This window comes from Salvelinus fontinalis, chromosome 1 (genome assembly GCF_029448725.1).
Source record: "Salvelinus fontinalis isolate EN_2023a chromosome 1, ASM2944872v1, whole genome shotgun sequence".
NCBI classification, from domain to species: domain Eukaryota; kingdom Metazoa; phylum Chordata; class Actinopteri; order Salmoniformes; family Salmonidae; genus Salvelinus; species Salvelinus fontinalis.
The window spans coordinates 16,812,289-16,834,904 of record NC_074665.1 but is presented as its reverse complement, the minus strand read 5'-3'; the positions used below and the strand labels follow the sequence as shown (position 1 = coordinate 16,834,904).

At 49.3% G+C, this 22,616-nt stretch overlaps 1 protein-coding gene across 8 annotated transcripts in view; it reads left to right on the top strand.

Annotated features, from left to right (window-relative positions):
- The window catches only part of LOC129822936 (calcium/calmodulin-dependent protein kinase type II delta chain-like), a 62,436-nt gene that overhangs the window by 10,725 nt on the left and 29,095 nt on the right, over positions 1–22,616 (top strand). For all 8 annotated transcript variants that reach the window (XM_055881807.1, XM_055881973.1, XM_055881714.1 and 5 more), the window contains exons 3-6: positions 6,560–6,619; positions 7,317–7,371; positions 7,512–7,577; positions 20,528–20,600. In XM_055881807.1, the coding sequence (XP_055737782.1) occupies positions 6,560–6,619; positions 7,317–7,371; positions 7,512–7,577; positions 20,528–20,600 (254 nt within the window). The remainder of the gene's footprint in view (positions 1–6,559; positions 6,620–7,316; positions 7,372–7,511; positions 7,578–20,527; positions 20,601–22,616) is intronic.

Sequence of the window (22,616 nt, the reverse complement as noted above, 5' to 3'; positions counted from 1 at the left end):
GGGGCAGGGCTTGAATGTCACTGGCCTGGGTAGGGTTAGGGCTAGAACGTCACTGGCCTGGGTAGGGCAGGGCTCAAACGTCACTGGCCTGGGTAGGGTCAGGGCTTGAATGTCACTGGCCTGGGTAGGGCAGGGCTAGAATGTCACTGGCCTGGGTAGGGCAGGGCTTGAATGTCACTGGCCTGGGTAGGGGCAGGGCTTGAATGTCACTGGCCTGGGTAGGGTCAGGGCTTGAATGTCACTGGCCTGGGTAGGGCAGGGCTAGAATGTCACTGGCCTGGGTAGGGTTAGGGCTTGAATGTCACTGGCCTGGGTAGGGTTAGGGCTTGAATGTCACTGGCCTGGGTAGGGTTAGGGCTTGAATGTCACTGGCCTGGGTAGGGTCAGGGCTTGAATGTCACTGGCCTGGGTAGGGTCAGGGCTTGAATGTCACTGGCCTGGGTAGGGTCAGGGCTTGAATGTCACTGGCCTGGGTAGGGCAGGGCTAGAATGTCACTGGCCTGGGTAGGGTTAGGGCTTGAATGTCACTGGCCTGGGTAGGGTTAGGGCTTGAATGTCACTGGCCTGGGTAGGGCAGGGCTAGAATGTCACTGGCCTGGGTAGGGTTAGGGCTAGAATGTCACTGGCCTGGGTAGGGTTAGGGCTTGAATGTCACTGGCCTGGGTAGGGCAGGGCTAGAATGTCACTGGCCTGGGTAGGGTTAGGGCTTGAATGTCACTGGCCTGGGTAGGGTTAGGGCTTGAATGTCACTGGCCTGGGTAGGGCAGGGCTTGAATGTCACTGGCCTGGGTAGGGCAGGGCTAGAATGTCGCTGGCCTGGGTAGGGTTAGGGCTAGAATGTCGCTGGCCTGGGTAGGGTTAGGGCTTGAATGTCGCTGGCCTGGGTAGGGTTAGGGCTTGAATGTCGCTGGCCTGGGTAGGGTTAGGGCTTGAATGTCACTGGCCTGGGTAGGGCAGGGCTAGAATGTCACTGGCCTGGGTAGGGTTAGGGCTTGAATGTCACTGGCCTGGGTAGGGTTAGGGCTAGAATGTCACTGGCCTGGGTAGGGTTAGGGCTTGAATGTCACTGGCCTGGGTAGGGTTAGGGCTTGAATGTCACTGGCCTGGGTAGGGTTAGGGCTTGAATGTCACTGGCCTGGGTAGGGTTAGGGCTAGAATGTCACTGGCCTGGCCTGGGCAGGGCTAGAATGTCACTGGCCTGGGTAGGGTTAGGGCTAGAATGTCACTGGCCTGGGTAGGGTTAGGGCTTGAATGTCACTGGCCTGGGTAGGGTTAGGGCTTGAATGTCACTGGCCTGGGTAGGGCAGGGCTAGAATGTCACTGGCCTGGGTAGGGCAGGGCTAGAATGTCACTGGCCTGGGTAGGGTTAGGGCTTGAATGTCACTGGCCTGGGTAGGGTTAGGGCTAGAATGTCACTGGCCTGGGTAGGGCAGGGCTAGAATGTCACTGGCCTGGGTAGGGTTAGGGCTAGAATGTCACTGGCCTGGGTAGGGTTAGGGCTTGAATGTCACTGGCCTGGGTAGGGTTAGGGCTTGAATGTCACTGGCCTGGGTAGGGTTAGGGCTTGAATGTCACTGGCCTGGGTAGGGCAGGGCTAGAATGCCACTGGCCTGGGTAGGGTTAGGGCTAGAATGTCACTGGCCTGGGTAGGGCAGGGCTAGAATGTCACTGGCCTGGGTAGGGCAGGGCTTGAATGTCACTGGCCTGGGTAGGGCTTGAATGTCACGCCCGTGCAGGGCTATCCAGAGGTGCAGCTGATGGGATGTCTTGAGTTTACCAAAAGTAGTGTGTGTGATCTCTTGTGACGACAAATGTTAACTTGTATTTGAACATTTTGTTAAGTATTCTGGTGCTGTAGACCAGTGCCACCGGGTGTCTTTTTTTCTTCTGGAAGTTATTTGGAATAATAATGATTTGATGCATGCTCAAGATTTACTTCTGTGTGTGTGTGTGGAGGGGGTGGTAGTTGGTGATGTGGTAACTATGTTTACCCAGAAAGCCAAGCTCCACTGTGGGCTGTTGTAGGTCTACAGGGCCGTGAGTGTTCTCAGCATGCAGGCCTCTGCCACACGGTGTGTCTGGGGACTGTGCTGCATCTCAGCTCAGAGCTGCCCTCCTCTGCAGTCAACACGCATTCGCTCGCTCTCCCTCCCTCTTTTTTTTTTCTTCTTCTGTTCTTCTTTGAGCAGTCTTGGCTCTGGGCTCTATGCCTGTTCTCTCTCTCCCTCCCACTGTCAGTAGCTAGGAGATTGGTCAGTATTGAGGCTAATACATTTAGTCTGACTGGATCTCAGCAGGGGTCAAGACCCCACAGGATCTCTCACACCTCCCTGTTAGCCCCTTTGTTATCTGTGTGTGTGTGTTATGATAATAGATATCACTGGGCTGATATTCTGAAGATGAAGAAAGTTTAAGCAATATCTAGAAGCTTTTTGTGGTAGCAGGCAATTATTAAGAGTTGTACAGCATTAAAGTGTGTGTGTGTGTGTGTGTGTGTGTGTGTGTGTGTGTGTGTGTGTGTGGGCCAAGATGGGAGGGGCTCCGACAGCCTTGCAGTGATCTGTGTCGAGAGAGGGAGAGGAGGAGAGTGTTCAGGGAGGAGGAGGAAGAGCGAGGCGATTTAGAGAGAGGAGAAGCATTAGAGGAGTGCTCATACAGTACACACGGTGTGTGTGTGTGTGCGTGGTGGCAGCGTGCCTAGTAGGATTTTAGGATATGAGTGTTGTTATTAGCACCATTGGGCCTGTGTGAGCTAGTGCACTGCCCCATGGGTAATAAGTATCTGAAAGCGGCGCTAAACACCGTCATAATCTGAGGGGGGCTAGAGGTGTGTGTGTGTGTGTGTGTGTGTGTGTGTGTGTGTGTGTGTGTGTGTGTGTCGCGTACCTCTCCTTCTCCCCCTGGTGCAACATGGCTGTGGAGCAGATGGCCAATTACAGGACAGTAGGAGGTGCCAGTAATTAATTACCCAGCAGCACTCTGCACCATCTACTACCCTTATGGGAAAAACCACATGATTTCACCTGTGACATTTCTACATGTTTTGCCCAAGTGAAACCATCTGTTTTTGGAACACTTCACATGTGATGAAGTTTCACGTGGATTTTCACATGATCACAACCTTTCACATGTGACTTTAGACTTTCAAAGGAAATTTTACAGGTTGACGCCCTGCAAACAAACATTTGTCGTTATGATACAAACAGTGCTTTTAACGCTTACGCGGTGCCACTGCAGAAACAGCAATCTACTCCCAACCACAAGGTTGCAAGTTCAAATCCACAAAGAATAAATGTACACTCTACGTCTAAGCGTCCTTGAACCCTGCTAGTTTAATGTTGGTGGTGATAATTGGACAATTATTTACTTGATTCTGGGCCGCTTTTAGCAAAGGGCAGAAATGCATTCTTGCCAATAAGTCTGTGGCCATTTCTCTTTCCCGCTCATAGATCTGGTGGTGTAGCTGCAGTCTAGCAGGGCATTACAGGTTGGTAGTGAGCAACGGGTTATTAGTTCAAATCACATCTAAGGCTAAACCCCAATTTTGTTCACAGTACAAGATTTTACAGTAATTGAAATCTGAACTTTAGACAAAGTGCAAGAATTTATTCTTGCCAATCTCTATTATGCCAACAGGCCTGGTGGAGCAGCTGGGGTTGAGTCAGCATACTGTCCTTTAACATTAACGTCTTCATTTAGTTGTAAAAATACAGTAACTAGTTGTATATTTACTGTATTTTCACGCCAACTAGACAAAAACCTCCAGGGAACCATGACACAATGTCCCTGGAACAAACCGGAAACTAGACAAAACCTGCAGTGGACCATGACTGTTGAAATTGAATTAATGTAAATTATGCCTTTCAAAGTTAAATATTCTAAATGATATTTGACACCTGGGCTTTCGCATGAGCTTGAATGTTGTCCCGTGTAGTGTCTTGGTATCACATATATCCAAATAGTGCATTTTCATGAATTCACATTAATTTCACGAGGACGTTTTGTCACGTTATCACGTTAACTTCACAGTAAATCACACAAAGTTCATGTTGTTTTTCCCGTAAGTGTACCAACACACACACACACCATATGCATTGTCCACCCGTGCACGCCCCCACACAGGCACACGTCAACAAATAATTGAATGAATCAGCAATAGTTGCAGTAAACCATGCTACCTTCACACGCGTACACACACACACACACGCAATGGGGAGTTGTGATCCTTTTTCTGCATATGGACATTTCATGTAATCCTCTCGGTTTCTCTCTCCCTTTCTCTCTGCTGCGTCAGTAGTGAAATGAGACTAGGGTTGCTGTAGTTTGTCCCTGCAGAAGAGAGAGAGAGAGAGAATCTAGAGCCTACATGGGGAGGAGAAAGGGGGACGGGAGAGGGGTAGTAGGAAAGAGAAAGATGGAAGAGGGAGGGAGAGCGAGGTGGTAGGAAAGAGGGAAAGGTTGAAGGGGAGAGGAATGGAAGGAGGCAGAGAAGTGATGGGGGAGAAGGGGATCAGAGGAGGGTGAAGGGGGAGAGGAATGGAAGGAGGCAGAGAAGTGATGGTGATCAGAGGAGAGAGAAGGGGATGGATGAAGGGGGAGAGGAATGGATGGAGGCAGAGAAGTGATGGGGGGAGAAGGGGATCAGAGGAGGGGGAGAGGAATGGAAGGAGGCAGAGAAGTGATGGGGGGAGAAGGGGATCAGAGGAGGGTGAAGGGGGAGAGGAATGGAAGGAGGCAGAGAAGTGATGGTGATCAGAGGAGAGAGAAGGGGATGGATGAAGGGGGAGAGGAATGGAAGGAGGTAGAGAAGTGATGGGGATCAGAGGAGAGAGAAGGGGATGGATGAAGGGGGAGAGGAATGGATGGAGGCAGAGAAGTGATGGGGGGAGAAGGGGATCAGAGGAGGGGGAGAGGAATGGAAGGAGGCAGAGAAGTGATGGGGGAGAAGGGGATCAGAGGAGGGGGAAGGGGGAGAGGAATGGAAGGAGGCAGAGAAGTGATGGGGGAGAAGGGGATCAGAGGAGGGAGAAGGGGATGGAAGGAGGGATGGATGAAGGGGGAGAGGGAGGGCTAGAAAGGATTATTTGGTGAGGAGATGTGTGTGTTAGGAGGTGAGGCTGTTTAGCAGCAGTATAGGAGTAGTGTATTTGTTGGGCTGAAATGATAAGGTGATGAGAAAGCCAGTTGTGTGTATTACAGTCTGTGTCTACGCGTGGGTGTAATACTTGTTTGTTAGCCAGGGTGTCTGATAATGAAATTGCCAGTTGTTGTTGTTGTTATTGAGTTTAAGATATTCAGTGTTGCGATATTAAATGGGATGTGCTGCAATGTGTATTCAAATGAGGGTTTAGTGAAAAACATTCGGAAGGGTCTGTGAAATCAAACTGAAATACTGGGATTAAATGAATGTAAATAAAGGATGTGTGCGGTCTCTGTTTTGGAGCCCTGCAGCAGTTGATATTTCATTAGAATAACACAGTCACACAGTCTGACTCACTCCCAGCCAGGGTCACCCCGGATTACCTCTGACCTCTCACAACTGTTGTTAACGGTGATGACGGCAGGGGGAGGAGTGTGGGGGGGGTTGTGTGTCAGAATTATGTAAGATTGTATGAGGTGAAAGTCAGGTGTGTGTGTGTTCCAATTTCATCATGTGTCCCCTGCTAGGCAAAAGTGCTGGCACAGCAATGTTCCACAGCTGGGGCTGCGAGCAACATCCACACACACAGTATACACACCTTACTTACACCCTGTGTGTGTTTGGAGCTGTCACACCCTGTGTGTGTTTGGAGCTGTCACACCCTGTGTGTGTTTGGAGCTGTCACACCCTGTGTGTGTTTGGAGCTGTCACACCCTGTGTGTGTTTGGAGCTGTCACACCCTGTGTGTGTTTGGAGCTGTCACACCCTGTGTGTGTTTGGAGCTGTCACACCCTGTGTGTGTTTGGAGCTGTCACACCCTGTGTGTGTTTGGAGCTGTCACACCCTGTGTGTGTTTGGAGCTGTCACACCCTGTGTGTGTTTGGAGCTGTCACACCCTGTGTGTGTTTGGAGCTGTCACACCCTGTGTGTGTTTGGAGCTGTCACACCCTGTGTGTGTTTGGAGCTGTCTCGCCCTGTGTGTGTTTGGAGCTGTCTCGCCCTGTGTGTGTTTGGAGCTGTCTCGCCCTGTGTGTGTGTGGAGCTGTCTCGCCCTGTGTGTGTGGAGCTGTCTCGCCCTGTGTGTGTGGAGCTGTCTCACCCTGTGTGTGTGGAGCTTCTGTCTCACCCTGTGTGTGTGGAGCTTCTGTCTCACCCTGTGTGTGTTTGGAGCTGTCACACCCTGTGTGTGTTTGGAGCTGTCACACCCTGTGTGTGTTTGGAGCTGTCACACCCTGTGTGTGTTTGGAGCTGTCTCACCCTGTGTGTGTGTTCACCTTGTTATAAACCTTTCATTGGCCTGTTTTCTAACTGAATAAGCTCTCATTGGCCTGTTTTCTAACTGAATAAGCTCTCATTGGCCTGTTTTCTAACTGAATAAGCTCTCATTGGCCGGTTATAACAGCGTTTTTCTCTCCTCAGATCACCAGAAGCTGGAACGAGAGGCTCGTATCTGCCGTCTGCTCAAACATTCAAACATAGGTAGGTCGGGCTGTCTGTTTGTCTGTCTACTTGTTTTATTTTCAATTTGAGGTTTATGAAAAGTCAACCAATTGAGGACAATAAAACTTTGAATGAATGGGACTTCAATAATGCTTATTTTCTGTTCAAATCAAAGTTGTTTAAAAAAACAAATGACCAGGAGGACGAAGGCAGGAGGGGGAGGTAGAGGAAGAGATGAGGCCATACTGATGAGTCAATGACAACTTTGTACTGTCTCTTTCAGTTGCATCCCTCTATCATCTATCCCTCCTTCCCTCTCCCTTCTTTCTGGCTCTCTCTCTTCAGTGTCCCAGATTGCTCTGACCCTCCCTCCTTTCTCACGCTCCCCCTTGTCTTTCTCTCCTTTTTATAGTTTCTCTATTCTGTCTCTCTTTCTCTCTCGCTCCTTCTCATTCCGTCTCTTTCTCTCTCTCCTTCTCATTTGTCTGAGCTTCATATAAACCTTGGACGGGGAGAGATGAACGCTCATACTGTACTTGCTGCAGGGAGGACCTGCTACTTATTACACACAAATGTACCTTTTTACATAACCTTTAACCTCCAACCCTAAACCCTTAAACAAAACTATACATTAAGTCAGATCTAGAATGTCAAACTAAGTAGCCATTACGTATTCCACTGTTAAATCTCATAATTCCCTTTCTCTCCCTCTTCTCCACCCTCTCTTTCTCTCTAGTGAGACTACATGACAGTATCTCAGAGGAAGGCTTTCACTACCTTGTCTTTGACCTGTGAGTATAATACACACACACCGACATTCCAGGCTTGTGCATGTGCCTCCATGAATGAGGTTTCTTTATGTATGATAACGTCTTTCTCCCTCTCGGCCTCTCCCCCGTCTCTCCTCTGTCTCTCGGTCTCTGTCTCTCAGGGTGACGGGAGGAGAGTTGTTTGAAGACATCGTTGCTAGGGAGTACTACAGCGAGGCCGACGCCAGGTGGGCCCTCCCTACTTACTGTTACCATGGTTACGCAGCTGCGTGGCACAGCGCAGGTCAAAACCGTGGGAGAGTGGCATAATTTCTTATCTTTGCTAACTGGCCTATCCACATGGGGTACCTGGGAAGTCTCAAAGGAACATGGGCCTATTGGTCAAATGCTCATTAGGGGATACTTCAGGGGTACTCCAAGCATAGCAAAATGTAACAGTAACAAAACTAAGGCTGAGAACCACTATTGTAGTAACCTGTTGAGCTTTCAGTACCAACATACATGTTTAGTGATGACTGGACCATTGATTTTCTCCTATTTCCTCTCCAGTCAGTGTGTTAACCTGATCCCATCTCCTCTCCAGTCAGTGTGTTAACCTGATCTCCTCTCCAGTCAGTGTGTTAACCTGATCCCATCTCCTCTCCAGTCAGTGTGTTAACCTGATCTCCTCTCCAGTCAGTGTGTTAACCTGATCTCCTCTCCAGTCAGTGTGTTAACCTGATCTCCTCTCCAGTCAGTGTGTTAACCTGATCTCCTCTCCAGTCAGTGTGTTAACCTGATCTCCTCTCCAGTCAGTGTGTTAACCTGATCTCCTCTCCTCTCCAGTCAGTGTGTTAACCTGATCTCCTCTCCAGTCAGTGTGTTAACCTGATCTCCTCTCCTCTCCAGTCAGTGTGTTAACCTGATCTCCTCTCCTCTCCAGTCAGTGTGTTAACCTGATCTCCTCTCCTCTCCAGTCAGTGTGTTAACCTGATCTCCTCTCCAGTCAGTGTGTTAACCTGATCCCATCTCCTCTCCAGTCAGTGTGTTAACCTGATCCCATCTCCTCTCCAGTCAGTGTGTTAACCTGATCTCCTCTCCAGTCAGTGTGTTAACCTGATCTCCTCTCCAGTCAGTGTGTTAACCTGATCTCCTCTCCAGTCAGTGTGTTAACCTGATCTCCTCTCCAGTCAGTGTGTTAACCTGATCTCCTCTCCAGTCAGTGTGTTAACCTGATCTCCTCTCCAGTCAGTGTGTTAACCTGATCTCCTCTCCAGTCAGTGTGTTAACCTGATCTCCTCTCCTCTCCAGTCAGTGTGTTAACCTGATCTCCTCTCCTCTCCAGTCAGTGTGTTAACCTGATCTCCTCTCCTCTCCAGTCAGTGTGTTAACCTGATCTCCTCTCCAGTCAGTGTGTTAACCTGATCTCCTCTCCAGTCAGTGTGTTAACCTGATCCCATCTCCTCTCCAGTCAGTGTGTTAACCTGATCCCATCTCCTCTCCAGTCAGTGTATTAACCTGATCCCATCTCCTCTCCAGTCAGTGTGTTAACCTGATCCCATCTCCTCTCCAGTCAGTGTGTTAACCTGATCCCATCTCCTCTCCAGTCAGTGTGTTAACCTGATCCCATCTCCTCTCCAGTCAGTGTGTTAACCTGATCCCATCTCCTCTCCAGTCAGTGTGTTAACCTGATCCCATCTCCTCTCCAGTCAGTGTATTAACCTGATCCCATCTCCTCTCCAGTCAGTGTGTTAACCTGATCCCATCTCCTCTCCAGTCAGTGTGTTAACCTGATCCCATCTCCTCTCCAGTCAGTGTGTTAACCTGATCTCCTCTCCAGTCAGTGTGTTAACCTGATCCCATCTCCTCTCCAGTCAGTGTATTAACCTGATCCCATCCCATCTCCAGTCAGTGTGTTAACCTGATCTCCTCTCCAGTCAGTGTGTTAACCTGATCCCATCTCCTCTCCAGTCAGTGTGTTAACCTGATCTCCTCTCCAGTCAGTGTGTTAACCTGATCTCCTCTCCTCTCCAGTCAGTGTGTTAACCTGATCTCTTCTCCAGTCAGTGTGTTAACCTGATCTCCTCTCCTCTCCAGTCAGTGTGTTAACCTGATCTCTTCTCCAGTCAGTGTGTTAACCTGATCTCCTCTCCTCTCCAGTCAGTGTATTAACCTGATCTCCTCTCCTCTCCAGTCAGTGTGTTAACCTGATCTCCTCTCCTCTCCAGTCAGTGTATTAACCTGATCTCCTCTCCTCTCCAGTCAGTGTGTTAACCTGATCTCCTCTCCTCTCCAGTCAGTGTGTTAACCTGATCTCCTCTCCTCTCCAGTCAGTGTGTTAACCTGATCCCATCTCTTCTCCAGTCAGTGTATTAACCTGATCCCATCTCCTCTCCAGTCAGTGTGTTAACCTGATCTCCTCTCCTCTCCAGTCAGTGTGTTAACCTGATCTCCTCTCCAGTCAGTGTATTAACCTGATCTCCTCTCTTCTCCAGTCAGTGTGTTAACCTGATCTCTTCTCCAGTCAGTGTGTTAACCGGATCTCTTCTCCAGTCAGTGTGTTAACCTGATCTCTTCTCCAGTCAGTGTGTTAACCTGATCTCCTCTCCTCTCCAGTCAGTGTGTTAACCTGATCTCCTCTCCAGTCAGTGTGTTAACCTGATCTCCTCTCCAGTCAGTGTATTAACCTGATCTCCTCTCCAGTCAGTGTGTTAACCTGATCCCATCTCCTCTCCAGTCAGTGTGTTAACCTGATCTCCTCTCCAGTCAGTGTGTTAACCTGATCTCCTCTCCTCTCCAGTCAGTGTGTTAACCTGATCTCCTCTCCTCTCCAGTCAGTGTATTAACCTGATCTCCTCTCCTCTCCAGTCAGTGTGTTAACCTGATCTCCTCTCTTCTCCAGTCAGTGTGTTAACCTGATCTCTTCTCCAGTCAGTGTGTTAACCTGATCTCCTCTCCTCTCCAGTCAGTGTGTTAACCTGATCCCATCTCCTCTCCAGTCAGTGTGTTAACCTGATCCCATCTCCTCTCCAGTCAGTGTGTTAACCTGATCTCCTCTCCAGTCAGTGTGTTAACCTGATCTCCTCTCCAGTCAGTGTGTTAACCTGATCTCCTCTCCAGTCAGTGTGTTAACCTGATCTCCTCTCCAGTCAGTGTGTTAACCTGATCTCCTCTCCAGTCAGTGTGTTAACCTGATCTCCTCTCCAGTCAGTGTGTTAACCTGATCTCCTCTCCAGTCAGTGTGTTAACCTGATCTCCTCTCCAGTCAGTGTGTTAACCTGATCCCATCTCCTCTCCAGTCAGTGTGTTAACCTGATCTCCTCTCCTCTCCAGTCAGTGTGTTAACCTGATCCCATCTCCTCTCCAGTCAGTGTATTAACCTGATCCCATCTCCTCTCCAGTCAGTGTGTTAACCTGATCTCCTCTCCAGTCAGTGTGTTAACCTGATCTCCTCTCCTCTCCAGTCAGTGTATTAACCTGATCCCATCTCCTCTCCAGTCAGTGTGTTAACCTGATCCCATCTCCTCTCCAGTCAGTGTGTTAACCTGATCCCATCTCCTCTCCAGTCAGTGTATTAACCTGATCCCATCTCCTCTCCAGTCAGTGTGTTAACCTGATCCCATCTCCTCTCCAGTCAGTGTATTAACCTGATCCCATCTCCTCTCCAGTCAGTGTGTTAACCTGATCCCATCTCCTCTCCAGTCAGTGTATTAACCTGATCCCATCTCCTCTCCAGTCAGTGTGTTAACCTGATCTCCTCTCCAGTCAGTCTATTAACCTGATCCCATCTCCTCTCCAGTCAGTGTATTAACCTGATCCCATCTCCTCTCCAGTCAGTTTGTTAACCTGATCCCATCTCCTCTCCAGTCAGTGTGTTAACCTGATCTCCTCTCCAGTCAGTGTGTTAACCTGATCCCATCTCCTCTCCAGTCAGTGTGTTAACCTGATCCCATCTCCTCTCCAGTCAGTGTGTTAACCTGATCTCCTCTCCAGTCAGTGTATTAACCTGATCTCCTCTCCAGTCAGTGTGTTAACCTGATCCCATCTCCTCTCCAGTCAGTGTGTTAACCTGATCCCATCTCCTCTCCAGTCAGTGTATTAACCTGATCTCCTCTCCTCTCCAGTCAGTGTGTTAACCTGATCCCATCTCCTCTCCAGTCAGTGTATTATCCTGATCTCCTCTCCAGTCAGTGTGTTAACCTGATCTCCTCTCCTCTCCAGTCAGTGTGTTAACCTGATCCCATCTCCTCTCCAGTCAGTGTGTTAACCTGATCCCATCTCCTCTCCAGTCAGTGTGTTAACCTAATCCCATCTCCTCTCCAGTCAGTGTGTTAACCTGATCCCATCTCCTCTCCAGTCAGTGTATTAACCTGATCTCCTCTCCAGTCAGTGTATTAACCTGATCCCATCTCCTCTCCAGTCAGTGTATTAACCTGATCCCATCTCCTCTCCAGTCAGTGTATTAACCTGATCCCATCTCCTCTCCAGTCAGTGTATTAACCTGATCTCCTCTCCAGTCAGTGTATTAACCTGATCCCATCTCCTCTCCAGTCAGTGTATTAACCTGATCCCATCTCCTCTCCAGTCAGTGTGTTAACCTGATCCCATCTCCTCTCCAGTCAGTGTGTTAACCTGATCTCCTCTCCTCTCCAGTCAGTGTGTTAACCTGATCTCCTCTCCTCTCCAGTCAGTGTATTAACCTGATCCCATCTCCTCTCCAGTCAGTGTGTTAACCTGATCCCATCTCCTCTCCAGTCAGTGTGTTAACCTGATCCCCTCTCCTCTCCAGTCAGTGTGTTAACCTGATTTCCTCTCCAGTCAGTGTGTTAACCTGATTTCCTCTCCAGTCAGTGTGTTAACCTGATTTCCTCTCCAGTCAGTGTGTTAACCTGATCTCCTCTCCAGTCAGTGTGTTAACCTGATCTCCTCTCCAGTCAGTGTGTTAACCTGATCTCCTCTCCAGTCAGTGTGTTAACCTGATCTCCTCTCCAGTCAGTGTGTTAACCTGATCTCCTCTCCAGTCAGTGTGTTAACCTGATCTCCTCTCCAGTCAGTGTGTTAACCTGATCCCATCTCCTCTCCAGTCAGTGTGTTAACCTGATCCCATCTCCTCTCCAGTCAGTGTGTTAACCTGATCCCATCTCCTCTCCAGTCAGTGTGTTAACCTGATCCCATCTCCTCTCCAGTCAGTGTGTTAACCTGATCCCATCTCCTCTCCAGTCAGTGTGTTAACCTGATCTCCTCTCCAGTCAGTGTGTTAACCTGATCTCCTCTCCAGTCAGTGTGTTAACCTGATCTCCTCTCCAGTCAGTGTGTTAACCTGATCTCCTCTCCTCTCCAGTCAGTGTATTAACCTGATCCCATCTCCTCTCCAGTCAGTGTGTTAACCTGATCCCATCTCCTCTCCAGTCAGTGTGTTAACCTGATCCCATCTCCTCTCCAGTCAGTGTGTTAACCTGATCCCATCTCCTCTCCAGTCAGTGTGTTAACCTGATCCCATCTCCTCTCCAGTCAGTGTATTAACCTGATCCCATCTCCTCTCCAGTCAGTGTGTTAACCTGATCCCATCTCCTCTCCAGTCAGTGTATTAACCTGATCCCATCTCCTCTCCAGTCAGTGTATTAACCTGATCCCATCTCCTCTCCAGTCAGTGTGTTAACCTGATCCCATCTCCTCTCCAGTCAGTGTATTAACCTGATCCCATCTCCTCTCCAGTCAGTGTGTTAACCTGATCTCCTCTCCAGTCAGTCTATTAACCTGATCCCATCTCCTCTCCAGTCAGTGTGTTAACCTGATCCCATCTCCTCTCCAGTCAGTGTGTTAACCTGATCTCCTCTCCAGTCAGTGTGTTAACCTGATCTCCTCTCCTCTCCAGTCAGTGTGTTAACCTGATCTCCTCTCCTCTCCAGTCAGTGTATTAACCTGATCCCATCTCCTCTCCAGTCAGTGTGTTAACCTGATCCCATCTCCTCTCCAGTCAGTGTGTTAACCTGATCTCCTCTCCAGTCAGTGTATTAACCTGATCTCCTCTCCAGTCAGTGTGTTAACCTGATCTCCTCTCCAGTCAGTGTGTTAACCTGATCTCCTCTCCAGTCAGTGTGTTAACCTGATCTCCTCTCCAGTCAGTGTGTTAACCTGATCTCCTCTCCAGTCAGTGTGTTATCCTGATCTCCTCTCCAGTCAGTGTATTATCCTGATCTCCTCTCCAGTCAGTGTATTATCCTGATCTCCTCTCCAGTCAGTGTGTTAACCTGATCCCATCTCCTCTCCAGTCAGTGTGTTAACCTGATCCCATCTCCTCTCCAGTCAGTGTGTTAACCTGATCCCATCTCCTCTCCAGTCAGTGTGTTAACCTGATCTCCTCTCCAGTCAGTGTGTTAACCTGATCCCATCTCCTCTCCAGTCAGTGTGTTAACCTGATCCCATCTCCTCTCCAGTCAGTGTGTTAACCTGATCCCATCTCCTCTCCAGTCAGTGTGTTAACCTGATCCCATCTCCTCTCCAGTCAGTGTGTTAACCTGATCCCATCTCCTCTCCAGTCAGTGTGTTAACCTGATCTCCTCTCCTCTCCAGTCAGTGTGTTAACCTGATCCCATCTCCTCTCCAGTCAGTGTGTTAACCTGATCCCATCTCCTCTCCAGTCAGTGTGTTAACCTGATCCCATCTCCTCTCCAGTCAGTGTGTTAACCTGATCCCATCTCCTCTCCAGTCAGTGTGTTAACCTGATCCCATCTCCTCTCCAGTCAGTGTGTTAACCTGATCCCATCTCCTCTCCAGTCAGTGTGTTAACCTGATCTCCTCTCCAGTCAGTGTGTTAACCTGATCTCCTCTCCAGTCAGTGTGTTAACCTGATCCCATCTCCTCTCCAGTCAGTGTATTAACCTGATCTCCTCTCCAGTCATTGTATTAACCTGATCCCATCTCCTCTCCAGTCAGTGTATTAACCTGATCTCCTCTCCAGTCAGTGTATTAACCTGATCCCATCTCCTCTCCAGTCAGTGTGTTAACCTGATCCCATCTCCTCTCCAGTCAGTGTGTTACCCTGATCCCATCTCCTCTCCAGTCAGTGTGTTAACCTGATCTCCTCTCCAGTCAGTGTGTTAACCTGATCTCCTCTCCTCTCCAGTCAGTGTATTAACCTGATCTCCTCTCCAGTCAGTGTATTAACCTGATCCCATCTCCTCTCCAGTCAGTGTGTTAACCTGATCCCATCTCCTCTCCAGTCAGTGTATTAACCTGATCCCATCTCCTCTCCAGTCAGTGTGTTAACCTGATCCCATCTCCTCTCCAGTCAGTGTGTTAACCTGATCTCCTCTCCAGTCAGTGTGTTAACCTGATCTCCTCTCCAGTCAGTGTGTTAACCTGATCTCCTCTCCAGTCAGTGTGTTAACCTGATCTCCTCTCCAGTCAGTGTATTAACCTGATCCCATCTCCTCTCCAGTCAGTGTGTTAACCTGATCCCATCTCCTCTCCAGTCAGTGTGTTAACCTGATCTCCTCTCCAGTCAGTGTGTTAACCTGATCTCCTCTCCAGTCAGTGTGTTAACCTGATCCCATCTCCTCTCCAGTCAGTGTGTTAACCTGATCTCCTCTCCAGTCAGTGTGTTAACCTGATCTCCTCTCCAGTCAGTGTGTTAACCTGATCTCCTCTCCAGTCAGTGTGTTAACCTGATCTCCTCTCCAGTCAGTGTGTTAACCTGATCTCCTCTCCAGTCAGTGTATTATCCTGATCTCCTCTCCAGTCAGTGTGTTAACCTGATCCCATCTCCTCTCCAGTCAGTGTGTTAACCTGATCCCATCTCCTCTCCAGTCAGTGTGTTAACCTGATCCCATCTCCTCTCCAGTCAGTGTATTAACCTGATCCCATCTCCTCTCCAGTCAGTGTGTTAACCTGATCCCATCTCCTCTCCAGTCAGTGTATTAACCTGATCTCCTCTCCAGTCAGTGTGTTAACCTGATCCCATCTCCTCTCCAGTCAGTGTGTTAACCTGATCCCATCTCCTCTCCAGTCAGTGTGTTAACCTGATCCCATCTCCTCTCCAGTCAGTGTGTTAACCTGATCCCATCTCCTCTCCAGTCAGTGTGTTAACCTGATCTCCTCTCCAGTCAGTGTGTTAACCTGATCTCCTCTCCAGTCAGTGTGTTAACCTGATCCCATCTCCTCTCCAGTCAGTGTGTTAACCTGATCCCATCTCCTCTCCAGTCAGTGTGTTAACCTGATCCCATCTCCTCTCCAGTCAGTGTGTTAACCTGATCCCATCTCCTCTCCAGTCAGTGTGTTAACCTGATCCCATCTCCTCTCCAGTCAGTGTGTTATCCTGATCTCCTCTCCTCTCCAGTCAGTGTGTTAACCTGATCCCATCTCCTCTCCAGTCAGTGTGTTAACCTGATCCCATCTCCTCTCCAGTCAGTGTGTTAACCTGATCCCATCTCCTCTCCAGTCAGTGTGTTAACCTGATCCCATCTCCTCTCCAGTCAGTGTGTTAACCTGATCCCCTCTCCTCTCCAGTCAGTGTGTTAACCTGATCTCCTCTCCAGTCAGTGTGTTAACCTGATCTCCTCTCCAGTCAGTGTGTTAACCTGATCCCATCTCCTCTCCAGTCAGTGTGTTAACCTGATCCCATCTCCTCTCCAGTCAGTGTGTTAACCTGATCCCATCTCCTCTCCAGTCAGTGTGTTAACCTGATCCCATCTCCTCTCCAGTCAGTGTGTTAACCTGATCTCCTCTCCTCTCCAGTCAGTGTGTTAACCTGATCCCATCTCCTCTCCAGTCAGTGTGTTAACCTGATCCCATCTCCTCTCCAGTCAGTGTGTTAACCTGATCCCATCTCCTCTCCAGTCAGTGTGTTAACCTGATCCCATCTCCTCTCCAGTCAGTGTGTTAACCTGATCCCCTCTCCTCTCCAGTCAGTGTGTTAACCTGATCCCCTCTCCTCTCCAGTCAGTGTGTTAACCTGATCTCCTCTCCAGTCAGTGTGTTAACCTGATCTCCTCTCCAGTCAGTGTGTTAACCTGATCCCATCTCCTCTCCAGTCAGTGTATTAACCTGATCTCCTCTCCAGTCAGTGTATTAACCTGATCCCATCTCCTCTCCAGTCAGTGTATTAACCTGATCTCCTCTCCAGTCAGTGTATTAACCTGATCCCATCTCCTCTCCAGTCAGTGTGTTAACCTGATCCCATCTCCTCTCCAGTCAGTGTGTTAACCTGATCCCATCTCCTCTCCAGTCAGTGTGTTAACCTGATCTCCTCTCCAGTCAGTGTGTTAACCTGATCTCCTCTCCTCTCCAGTCAGTGTATTAACCTGATCTCCTCTCCAGTCAGTGTATTAACCTGATCCCATCTCCTCTCCAGTCAGTGTGTTAACCTGATCCCATCTCCTCTCCAGTCAGTGTGTTAACCTGATCCCATCTCCTCTCCAGTCAGTGTGTTAACCTGATCTCCTCTCCAGTCAGTGTGTTAACCTGATCTCCTCTCCTCTCCAGTCAGTGTGTTAACCTGATCTCCTCTCCAGTCAGTGTATTAACCTGATCCCATCTCCTCTCCAGTCAGTGTGTTAACCTGATCTCCTCTCCAGTCAGTGTGTTAACCTGATCCCATCTCCTCTCCAGTCAGTGTGTTAACCTGATCCCATCTCCTCTCCAGTCAGTGTATTAACCTGATCTCCTCTCCAGTCAGTGTATTAACCTGATCTCCTCTCCAGTCAGTGTGTTAACCTGATCCCATCTCCTCTCCAGTCAGTGTGTTAACCTGATCTCCTCTCCAGTCAGTGTGTTAACCTGATCTCCTCTCCAGTCAGTGTGTTAACCTGATCCCATCTCCTCTCCAGTCAGTGTGTTAACCTGATCTCCTCTCCAGTCAGTGTGTTAACCTGATCTCCTCTCCAGTCAGTGTATTAACCTGATCCCATCTCCTCTCCAGTCAGTGTGTTAACCTGATCCCATCTCCTCTCCAGTCAGTGTGTTAACCTGATCTCCTCTCCAGTCAGTGTGTTAACCTGATCTCCTCTCCAGTCAGTGTGTTAACCTGATCCCATCTCCTCTCCAGTCAGTGTGTTAACCTGATCCCATCTCCTCTCCAGTCAGTGTGTTAACCTGATCTCCTCTCCTCTCCAGTCAGTGTGTTAACCTGATCTCCTCTCCAGTCAGTGTGTTAACCTGATCCCATCTCCTCTCCAGTCAGTGTGTTAACCTGATCTCCTCTCCTCTCCAGTCAGTGTGTTAACCTGATCTCCTCTCCAGTCAGTGTATTAACCTGATCTCCTCTCCAGTCAGTGTATTAACCTGATCTCCTCTCCAGTCAGTGTGTTAACCTGATCCCATCTCCTCTCCAGTCAGTGTGTTAACCTGATCCCATCTCCTCTCCAGTCAGTGTATTAACCTGATCTCCTCTCCTCTCCAGTCAGTGTGTTAACCTGATCCCATCTCCTCTCCAGTCAGTGTGTTACCCTGATCCCATCTCCTCTCCAGTCAGTGTGTTAACCTGATCTCCTCTCCAGTCAGTGTGTTAACCTGATCTCCTCTCCTCTCCAGTCAGTGTATTAACCTGATCTCCTCTCCAGTCAGTGTATTAACCTGATCCCATCTCCTCTCCAGTCAGTGTGTTAACCTGATCTCCTCTCCAGTCAGTGTGTTAACCTGATCTCCTCTCCAGTCAGTGTATTAACCTGATCCCATCTCCTCTCCAGTCAGTGTGTTAACCTGATCCCATCTCCTCTCCAGTCAGTGTGTTAACCTGATCTCCTCTCCAGTCAGTGTGTTAACCTGATCTCCTCTCCAGTCAGTGTGTTAACCTGATCCCATCTCCTCTCCAGTCAGTGTGTTAACCTGATCTCCTCTCCAGTCAGTGTGTTAACCTGATCTCCTCTCCAGTCAGTGTGTTAACCTGATCTCCTCTCCAGTCAGTGTGTTAACCTGATCTCCTCTCCAGTCAGTGTGTTAACCTGATCTCCTCTCCAGTCAGTGTGTTAACCTGATCTCCTCTCCAGTCAGTGTATTATCCTGATCTCCTCTCCAGTCAGTGTGTTAACCTGATCCCATCTCCTCTCCAGTCAGTGTGTTAACCTGATCCCATCTCCTCTCCAGTCAGTGTGTTAACCTGATCCCATCTCCTCTCCAGTCAGTGTGTTAACCTGATCCCATCTCCTCTCCAGTCAGTGTGTTAACCTGATCTCCTCTCCAGTCAGTGTGTTAACCTGATCTCCTCTCCAGTCAGTGTGTTAACCTGATCCCATCTCCTCTCCAGTCAGTGTGTTAACCTGATCCCATCTCCTCTCCAGTCAGTGTGTTAACCTGATCTCCTCTCCTCTCCAGTCAGTGTGTTAACCTGATCCCATCTCCTCTCCAGTCAGTGTGTTAACCTGATCCCATCTCCTCTCCAGTCAGTGTGTTAACCTGATCCCATCTCCTCTCCAGTCAGTGTGTTAACCTGATCCCATCTCCTCTCCAGTCAGTGTGTTAACCTGATCCCATCTCCTCTCCAGTCAGTGTGTTAACCTGATCTCCTCTCCTCTCCAGTCAGTGTGTTAACCTGATCTCCTCTCCTCTCCAGTCAGTGTGTTAACCTGATCTCCTCTCCTCTCCAGTCAGTGTGTTAACCTGATCTCCTCTCCTCTCCAGTCAGTGTGTTAACCTGATCCCATCTCCTCTCCAGTCAGTGTGTTAACCTGATCCCATCTCCTCTCCAGTCAGTGTGTTAACCTGATCCCATCTCCTCTCCAGTCAGTGTGTTAACCTGATCCCATCTCCTCTCCAGTCAGTGTGTTAACCTGATCCCATCTCCTCTCCAGTCAGTGTGTTATCCTGATCTCCTCTCCAGTCAGTGTGTTAACCTGATCTCCTCTCCAGTCAGTGTGTTAACCTGATCTCCTCTCCAGTCAGTGTGTTAACCTGATCTCCTCTCCAGTCAGTGTGTTAACCTGATCTCCTCTCCAGTCAGTGTGTTAACCTGATCTCCTCTCCAGTCAGTGTGTTAACCTGATCTCCTCTCCAGTCAGTGTGTTAACCTGATCTCCTCTCCTCTCCAGTCAGTGTGTTAACCTGATCTCCTCTCCTCTCCAGTCAGTGTGTTAACCTGATCCCATCTCCTCTCCAGTCAGTGTATTAACCTGATCCCATCTCCTCTCCAGTCAGTGTGTTAACCTGATCTCCTCTCCTCTCCAGTCAGTGTGTTAACCTGATCCCATCTCCTCTCCAGTCAGTGTATTAACCTGATCTCCTCTCCTCTCCAGTCAGTGTGTTAACCTGATCCCATCTCCTCTCCAGTCAGTGTGTTAACCTGATCCCATCTCCTCTCCAGTCAGTGTGTTAACCTGATCCCATCTCCTCTCCAGTCAGTGTGTTAACCTGATCCCATCTCCTCTCCAGTCAGTGTGTTAACCTGATCCCATCTCCTCTCCAGTCAGTGTGTTAACCTGATCTCCTCTCCTCTCCAGTCAGTGTGTTAACCTGATCCCATCTCCTCTCCAGTCAGTGTGTTAACCTGATCTCCTCTCCAGTCAGTGTATTAACCTGATCCCATCTCCTCTCCAGTCAGTGTGTTAACCTGATCCCATCTCCTCTCCAGTCAGTGTGTTAACCTGATCCCATCTCCTCTCCAGTCAGTGTGTTAACCTGATCCCATCTCCTCTCCAGTCAGTGTGTTAACCTGATCCCATCTCCTCTCCAGTCAGTGTGTTAACCTGATCCCATCTCCTCTCCAGTCAGTGTGTTAATCTGATCCCATCTCCTCTCCAGTCAGTGTGTTAACCTGATCCCATCTCCTCTCCAGTCAGTGTGTTAACCTGATCTCCTCTCCTCTCCAGTCAGTGTGTTAACCTGATCTCCTCTCCTCTCCAGTCAGTGTATTAACCTGATCCCATCTCCTCTCCAGTCAGTGTATTAACCTGATCTCCTCTCCTCTCCAGTCAGTGTGTTAACCTGATCCCATCTCCTCTCCAGTCAGTGTGTTAACCTGATCTCCTCTCCAGTCAGTGTGTTAACCTGATCTCCTCTCCAGTCAGTGTGTTGACCTGATCTCCTCTCCTCTCCAGTCAGTGTATTAACCTGATCCCATCTCCTCTCCAGTCAGTGTGTTAACCTGATCTCCTCTCCTCTCCAGTCAGTGTGTTAACCTGATCCCATCTCCTCTCCAGTCAGTGTATTAACCTGATCTCCTCTCCTCTCCAGTCAGTGTGTTAACCTGATCTCCTCTCCTCTCCAGTCAGTGTATTAACCAGATCTTGGAGAGTGTTCAACATATCCACCAGCATGACATCGTCCACAGAGACCTCAAGGTGAGTGGTGAGCGTGTGTGTGTCCGCCTGTTGCTATGACTACCACACACACCTTTGCTCGTGGCCATGGCAACGCACTGCTCTTGTCGCTCCATCCCTCCCACCATCCCTTGTTTCACTTGTCCCCTCCCTCTCTCCGTTTCCCCCTCTCTAGCCCTCATCTTTTTTCTCACACACACACACACACACACACACACACACACACACACACACACACCGCATGTCTGTCTTTGACTGGGGAGAGAGAGGTTGTGTGTGTTAGTGTCATCTGCACGTAAGCAGGGAGGGGGCAACCGTATGGTCTACTCTCCCCAATGGCAAGGAAACAAGGACTCCTAGTCACTGACCACACACAGTCCAGACTCAAAGTAAAGGTGTCCAAAACATGGGAAGGAGAGAATAACCCCGTGGTTACCATGACAACCCCCGTGACATCACTGCAGCCTGGATCCTCGCGGCTGATTGGTTGGGATAAACATAATGGATTCTTATCAGATGGGTTTTCCAACGAAACACCATGAAGACACATTACTGGATGTCACTTTGTTTATGTGACTCGGAATAGATGGAAGACAGAAGTGAATCGCTTTGACATAGTCTGAGCATGTATCTGGTAGGGTTTGAAATAATTTCACTATGAAATGGTTTTATTTCTTTTTTGCCGGAGATCAAGATATTCGAAATGCATGTAAACATTTACCTGAGCACTACTGTGCACGTGAGTGAGGCTGGAGCTCTATTGCTGCGGCGGGAGAAGACGGACAGAGGAAGAGAGGGAGACGCAGTAGCTGACTCCCCTACAGGTCGCGGCTAGCAGACTCCCCTACAGGTCGCGGCTAGCAGACTCCCCTACAGGTCGCGGCTAGCAGACTCCCCTACAGGTCGCGGCTAGCAGACTCCCCTACAGGTCGCGGCTAGCAGACTCCCCTACAGGTCGCGGCTAGCAGACTCCCCTACAGGTCGCGGCTAGCAGACTCCCCTACAGGTCGCGGCTAGCAGACTCCCCTACAGGTCGCGGCTAGCAGACTCCCCTACAGGTCGCGGCTAGCAGACTCCCCTACAGGTCGCGGCTAGCAGACTCCCCTACAGGTCGCTGCTAGCAGACTCCCCTACAGGTCGCGGCTAGCAGACTCCCCTACAGGTCGCGGCTAGCAGACTCCCCTACAGGTCGCGGCTAGCAGACTCCCCTACAGGTCGCGGCTAGCAGACTCCCCTACAGCTCGCGGCTAGCAGACTCCCCTACAGCTCGCGGCTAGCAGACTCCCCTGCAGGTCGCCGACTCCCCTGCAGCTCGCCGACTCCCCTGCAGCTCGCCGACTCCCCTGCAGCTCGCCGACTCCCCTGCAGCTCGCCGACTCCCCTACAGCTAACACTATTCTCCCTCCCATATAATTGTGCCTGTCTAGACTGCAGTAGTCTAGAGAAGCTAGCCAGCTATAGCTAGCCAGGTTTATTGAGGCCACTTGCTGCACTTTCTCCTCAACCCTTTCAGATAAAACAGCCTACCTGTTTGTTGCTCACTGTAGAATACTCCATTTCATTTCGCTAACTTTTTAATTCCATCTTGCATTGCATTGGTGAACTCGCAGTCCACTTGCTCCACATTGAGCATCTTTGCCACTTTGATTGGCCAATATAAACAACCAGCTACACACGTGAAGGCTACCTGATGTCTACCGGGCTTTTTGTGGGGCACATGTCATAAAAAAATACATTTGAAAAGTTTGTTTTATTAAATGAATCATTTGAAATGTCATGGTGTGTCCTTGTATGTAACAATGTTACATGGATAATTGAATTTAGAAAAAGCCTTTTCAGTGTTTAAAATAGGCTTATTTTGAATATTCTAATAACCATGCACATCCCTGGTGTCTGAGGATAGCTGTATTACCTCTTGTTTGCTGTCTGTCTGATTTGTTGGCCTTTTATCCTGAGTAGGCTTTTACTGCAGTCCTTTACACACACACACAAACGAGCGCATACACGCAGTACACTTAGCATGCAGTCTGCAGGGCT